This window comes from Carlito syrichta, unplaced genomic scaffold (genome assembly GCF_000164805.1).
Source record: "Carlito syrichta isolate Samal-C Ts95f unplaced genomic scaffold, Tarsius_syrichta-2.0.1 Scaffold123281, whole genome shotgun sequence".
Taxonomy (NCBI): domain Eukaryota; kingdom Metazoa; phylum Chordata; class Mammalia; order Primates; family Tarsiidae; genus Carlito; species Carlito syrichta.
In genome coordinates this window covers 12,020-18,584 of record NW_007067377.1, presented here as the reverse complement: position 1 = coordinate 18,584, position 6,565 = coordinate 12,020, and the positions used below count along the sequence as shown (strand labels likewise).

Sequence of the window (6,565 nt, the reverse complement as noted above, 5' to 3'; positions counted from 1 at the left end):
ACCTTCACCTTGTCTTTTGTCCAGAAATGAAGAATCTGTCCCAGATGACACTGAGTGTCCAAGGCCCCAGCTGCGTCTTAAAGAAATACCGACTGGTCCTCCACACCTCTGAGGAGGAGTCGGAAAAGGCGAGAGTCTACCGGCCCCAGAGTGAGTGTCCCTGCACCAGCTCTGCCTGGGCTTTCGACGTCCAGGGTGGGGGCCTGCTGGGGGCCTAGCACTGCAGGTCAGGGGCTGTTGTGGCTGAACTTGTGTCCTTGGGATTCTCTGGCCATCACCGTCCACATAGACCAAGTCTGTACACAGGGGTGAGTTATCGTAGCTCCAAGCCACTTTCTTCCATCTGTAACACATGGGTGGTGATGCCAGCCCTGTAGGACTCTTGTAGCCAGAAAGGAGGACTGTGTGTTAGTGGATGTGGTAGCTTTCACCTTACACAGGTTAGATGACATCTCCCAATAACTCCTCTCAAAAAAACCGGTCTTCAACCGGGCTCGGTGGCTCAGCCTGTAATCCTAGCACTTTGGGAGGCCAAGGCGAGTGAATTACCTGAGACCTTGTCTCTACAATAAATCAAAAACTAACCAGGCATGGTAGCACGCGCCTATAGCTTCGGCTACTTGGAAGACTGAGGCGGAAGGATTGCTGGAGCCCAGCAAGTCGAGGCTGCGGTGGCCAGGAGCGTGCCACTGCACTCCAGTCTGGGTGACAGAGTGAGACTCCAACTCAAAAAAAAAAAAAAAAAAAGAACATCCTATCTTCGTTCTTAACTAAGACCCACCATATTCAATCTCTACAAGCCAAGGCTAAAAAGCCAGAGTTGCAGCCACAAGTGGCACCTATGTCCCATCCTCACCACGCCATCCACCCCCATCCTCAGCCTTTCTCCCCCCTGGGGAGGCAGATAGCATGCCCTTTTCTATAGGTAAAGACCTGAAGGGCCACCAGTCTTGGCAACAGATGTGCCCAATTCCAGCCAAGTACCCTCAACTAAGTTGTTTGTTTCCCTATGCTGTCTTGATATTTCATGCCTCGAAACTTCTCAAATTGAGATCTCTGCTTTTGGAAGCATAACCACCACCTTTTACAAGTCAGTATGCTGCTGCCTTTAATTTATTTATTTTTTTTTTTGAGTTGGAGTCTCACTCTGTTGCCCAGACTGGAGCGCAGTGGCCGTTCCCAGCCACTGCAGCCTCGACCTGCTGGGCTCTGGCAATCCTTCCGCCTCAGCCTTCCAAGTAGCCAGAACTACAGGTGCGCGCTACCACGCCTGTCTCATTTTTTATTTATTGTAGAGATGAGGTCTCACCAAGTTGCCCAGGTGGGTCTCGAACCCCCGGGCTCAGGCAATCCACTCACCTCAGCCTCCCCAAGAGAGGGATTACAGGCTGAGTCACCGAGCCCGGCTGCTGCCTTCTTTTAAAGTCACGTTTACCTTCAGCTAGGCAGTCCGGAAGCCCCATGGTCTGTGCCTAGTCTCAGAGGGGACTGTTTCTGCCACCACCCTGGGGAACACTCCTCTGCCACTTCCTCGCCTATGCTCACAGCCTCAGTTCCTGGTCTTTCTTTCCATCTCTTCTGTAGACCAGAGGTCACTGCTGGACTTGAATGTGGCCTGGGATTAGCCAGGAGAGAAAGCCTAGGTTGGATCGGATGTGGTCTTTTTACACTTGAGCTAGGAGTGGGCCCTAGAGACCCATGGGTCTGGGTCTGCCTCAGAGGGCCACTCTGGTGCAATGAGACCTACCAAGGACAGACAACTGTTTGGCTGGTCTAGGTCCAGTGGGCCTGGGAAGTCCACCCAGGAGTCTACTGGCTCATGTAGCCTCCTAAAGATGCCATACTTCGTCACGTGGCTTGCAGCGAACAACTTGCTTCTCTCTCTCTTAAAAAGTTTATGGTTGGGCATGGTGGCTCAGCCTTTGGGAGCCTAAGGCGAGAGGATCGCCTGAGCCCAGGGATTCGAGACCAGTCTGGGCAGCTTGGTGAGACCTCATCTCTAAAATAAACCACAAAAATTAGCCAGGCTTGGTGGTGTGTGTCTGTAGTTCCAGCTACTTAGCCTAGCAGTTCGAGACTGCGATGGCTGTGAGTGTGCCACTGTACTCTAGCGTGGGCAACAGAGTGAAACTCTAACTCAAAAAAAAAAGCTTATTTCAGGCCAGGCACAGTGGCTCAAGCCTGTAATCCTAGCACTTTGGAAGACTGAGGCGGGAGGATTGCTTGAGCCCAGGAGTTTAAGACCAGCCTAGGCAACGTAGTAAGACCTTGTCTCTACCAAAAAAATTATTCAGGTATGGTAGCGTGTACCTGTAGTCTCACCTACTTGGGAGGTGGAGATAGGAGGATCACTTGAGCTCGGGAGTTTAAGACTGTGGTGAGCCATGATCATGCCACTGCACTCCAGTCTTATGACCAAAAAAAAAAATAAAAATGCAAACATCTAGAGCAATACAACACAGTGTCTTAAGACCTCCAGGTACCTCTGAAACATGCTAAGGCTAGAGCCACTCATCTAAACAATATAGCAAAGGGGTCTGGGAAGAAGTTTCCAGAGAAATAGAATGCCAGCTCACAAGGTTTTAGAAATAAAGGCAGCCTTTCAGGAAAGCAGCGACCAATCATGGCAAATGCTGCTGAGACTAAGATGCCCGTGCCCCTAGTGAAGTCATGGTCCTCAGAACAACCATCAAGAGTGACCCTGTTAAGAACAGAGGGATTAGCCGGGTTTGGTGGCTCAGCCTGTAATCCCTCTCTACAGTAAATCAGAAATGAGCCGGGCATGGTAGCGCGTGCCTGTAGTTCCAGCTACTTGGAAAGCTGAGATGGAAGGATCGCCGGAACCCAGCAGGTCAAGGCTGCGGTGGCCGGGAGCGGCCACTGCACTCCCGTCTGGGCAACAGAGTGAGACTCCAACTCAGGAAAAAAAAAAAAAAAAGAACAGAGGTATTAAAGCCAGGTGGATAGGGGCAGGCACAGCAAATGCAGACCATGGAGAGAATTTGCCATAAAGGGAGTCGTGTGGTGGTGATAATGAGGACTGGCAAGGAATGTGGGGGGGCGCATCTGAAGATGGTAGAATGCCAGCACATCTGTGAACACACGAGCCTGAGCCAGCTAAGGTGAGGTATGGAGCCAGGGGAAGAGAATCTTAGGAACACGGTATACAGGCGGGGAAGTCAATGGACAGGAATGACCCAATAGTGTTTCCAGGTGGTAACAGGCTCACTCTGAGGTTTGGTCATATCCCAAAATGAGGCTTTCCCACGTGGTGGTTTTTCTTGCTGCGAGAGTGGATTTTAAGGACGTGGCTTAACCAGAGTTGGGGTTTTCCAGGCCAGCAAGTTAAAGGTGTGGGAGTGACAGCATGTGCGGAGGAGTGGGTACAGGGTAGATCTCAGGCTCTGAGAAGGGCAGGCGGGAGGGAGGAGGCTGTGGGTCGGCAGCAGAAGGATCTGGGGCTGGAGACTCACCGAGGTGGCTGCATGGGAGAGCCAACCAGGTCTGGCTTGAAGGTGGCATCTAGTCTGGCTATCACTGTTGGAATAGGACCTTGAAGCAGAATGGCCATGAACACAGCAGCCACTGTTGGCACGTAGGAGCTAGACACAGAGGTGTCTGGCATGGGACGTACAGGAGGTCTGAGGAGCATGTGGTTCCCAATCTTTTGGGCTCTGGTGGCCAAGGAGGATATAGTTTTAGGGTTCCCCAAGTAAGAGTCTACCTGAAGGCTTTAAATGGGAACAGCCGGCAACAGGACCAGAGCTGCCATGTCAGGAAAGGATAAGAAGGACAGAGACCGTAAGGCTGGGTAGGAGGAAGTTCCAGCGGCCCAGGAGGAAGAAGCTCGGTGCCCTTGGACCAGGGTGCTCTGGCATGGAAAACGGACAGATCTGGGATCTAGTTAGCGAGAGAGAACTGTTTTGTGGGGCCAGCCTCCTCCTGGTCTTTTCCATGAATGGTTTTTGTGTTTAATTGACCCAAGTAATCAGAAGGACGTGAGCTTGTAGAAGTATAAGAACACATGGCTAGCCGGGCTTGGTGGCTCAGCCTGTAATCCCACGCCTTGGGAGGCTGAGGTGAGTGGATTGCCTGAGCCCGCGGGTTCGAGACCCGCCTGGGCAACTTGGCGAGCCCTCATCTCTACAATAAATCAAAAATCAGCTGGGCATGGTAACGCACTCCTGTAGTTCCAGCTACTTGGAAGGCTGAGGCGGAAGGATCACCGGAGCCCGGCAGGTCGAGGCTGCGGTGGCCAGGAGCGGCCACTGCACTCCAGTCTGGGTGATAGAGTGAGGCTCTGACTCAAAAACAAAAACAAAAGCAAAAACAAAAAAAAAATGGCTTCTTCAGAAGCCCCTAACAGACGCATAGTCCATCCTGCAGATGGCTTCCCTAACCTTCCTGGTGTCAGGATGGGTCTGACCTTCTCAGGTGAGGCTGCCAAGTCCGACTTTGTACACCAAGTTTCTTGCCTTTAGACTTTGATATTCTCCCAAAAATTGGGTTCATGAGCTAAAGCGTGGGCCCACCTACATGAGTCTTCACCCCACACACAGAAGTCTTGAAGGCAGGTGTCATCTGAGTCCCCAAGTCTTGAAGGCAGGCATCATCTGAGTCCCCAAGTCTTGAGAGGCAATGAATCTTCTAAGTGTGTCGAATGGCCCTTGCTTGTGAGCAAACATCTGGTTGTCTGCTAAGCCCTGAATGTTACAAACACGAGGACGGACAGGCCAGCGTGGCTCCAGCAGCCCAGTTTCTGACACGAGGAATGAGCCAGTCCCTTGACCATCACATGTGGTGACCGGCACAGGCTACCTCAGGGGCCGGTCTGTACCTTCTCTCTCTCTTAGAAGACAGCTCTAGCGTGTTTGAGCTGGCACTGGGGCCCGGCCAGCACTCCTACACCCTGGCCCTCCTCGGGGACCACCTGAAGGAGACCCTGTATGTGGAAGCTATCGAGTTCCCATCTGCCAGCTTCTCAGGCCTGATCTCCTACTCTGCCTCCCTGGTGGAAGATTCTCAAGACCTGGTATGTCCACGGATGCACAGAGTCCTTGGACTAGGATGATGGGGTGGATGCCAGGGGTTGGGGAGGTGAGGCATGGTGGGCTCTAGAGGCGGGGTGCTGGAGTTACGGGAAGGAAGCCGCAGAAGGTGGGGGGACCCTACAGGATGGGAGGGAGCAGACGTGGAGGCAGGCTGCCAATGGAACCTCGGTTTCTGCTACAGTCAGTCCCAGAGACCCCAGTGTACCAAGACACGGTGGTGTTCCGAGTGGCCCCGTGCATCTTCGTTCCTAGCACCCAGATGCCTCTGGAGGTGTACCTGTGCAGGTAAGACCCTGGCTGCCCACACCAGGTGGTGTTCATAATTGTGCCTTCCTCCTGCTACGTGCAGAGCGAGTGGTAAAGGATGTCTCACCAGAAGAGTGAGAATTCTCCTTCTGAGCAGACTGGCCCGGCCTCAAGACAGTTATCTGATAGGTGTGTCTGAATACCCCCAAAGCCAGGGGTAGGACAGTGAATGAGGCAGTCCCCCATTTTTTTTCCTTTTTTTTTGACTCGGGGTCTCACTCTGTCGCCCAGGCTGGAGTGCAGTGGCACACTCACAGCTCACTGCAGCCTCAAACGGCTGGGCTCAAGCGATCCTTCTGCCTCAGCCTCCCAAGTAGCTGGGACTACAGGCACACGCCACCACACTCAGCTTTTTTTTTTTTTTGTAGAGATGGGGGTCTTACTATGTTGCCCAGGCAGGTCTCAAACTCCCGGGCTCAAGCAATCCTTCTGCCGTGGCCTCCTAAAGTGCTGGGATTACAGGTGTGAGCCACCACCCCTGGAAAGTCCCCCATTCTTATGGAGGGTCAGACAATAGGGCTTTTGGTAGCACCGTGTACCCTAAATCAGGGCAAAGGATGGAGAGGTAAGAGCAAGAAAGTGTGTCCCGGGGATGACGGGGCATCTGCAGAACCAGAAGCAAACAAGCAGGAGCTGGAGGGCGGGTGGGGGAGGAGCTTAGGCGGGCAGGGCGTTGTGGGTCCGGGATGTTAGGGCAAAGCCTTGTGGGCCCCTCCGGACCCTGAACACAGTGGCTCCGGGCTCCCTTTTGTCTGCTGCTGCCTCTCGCCCTATGCTGCCATGAGGAGCCCTGGCTCCTTTCAGTCTTGCTGTAATGCTTTCCCCTGGGGTGGTGTCTTTGCCTTACGATGGAAGCTGAGCACGCACATTCTAGGCCCAGGCCGCAGGAAGGGGAAGATCTCAGTCCAGGCGGCGCTGCCTGCGGTTGCTGCTGGGGGCCAGGGAGTCCCCGGAACTGCTCCTCATGTGCCCAAGGCCTGAGGAGGCCGGGCCACAGCCAGCTTCAGGCAGACCGGAACGGTCTCTAGCGCGTGGCCACGTGCCCAGAGAGAAGGGGAGGGAGGATCCAGCGGGCACAGCTGGGGGAAAGCCACCAAGGGGTCTGTGTGCACCAGTGCTCGGCGTGAGGACAACTGGGTACAAGTAAAAGGCAGAGGTGAGTGGATTGCCTGAGCCCGCGGGTTCGAGACCCACCTGGGCAACTTGAC

At 53.8% G+C, this 6,565-nt stretch overlaps 1 protein-coding gene across 1 annotated transcript in view; it reads left to right on the top strand.

The window, feature by feature from the left end:
- The window catches only part of PADI6 (peptidyl arginine deiminase 6), a gene marked incomplete at its 3' end in the record, with an annotated part of 26,089 nt that overhangs the window by 8,477 nt on the left and 11,047 nt on the right, over nucleotides 1–6,565 (top strand). Inside the window, exons 6-8 of the mRNA XM_008048250.1 lie at nucleotides 25–150; nucleotides 4,854–5,032; nucleotides 5,233–5,336. Coding sequence (XP_008046441.1) covers nucleotides 25–150; nucleotides 4,854–5,032; nucleotides 5,233–5,336 — 409 coding nt within the window. The remainder of the gene's footprint in view (nucleotides 1–24; nucleotides 151–4,853; nucleotides 5,033–5,232; nucleotides 5,337–6,565) is intronic.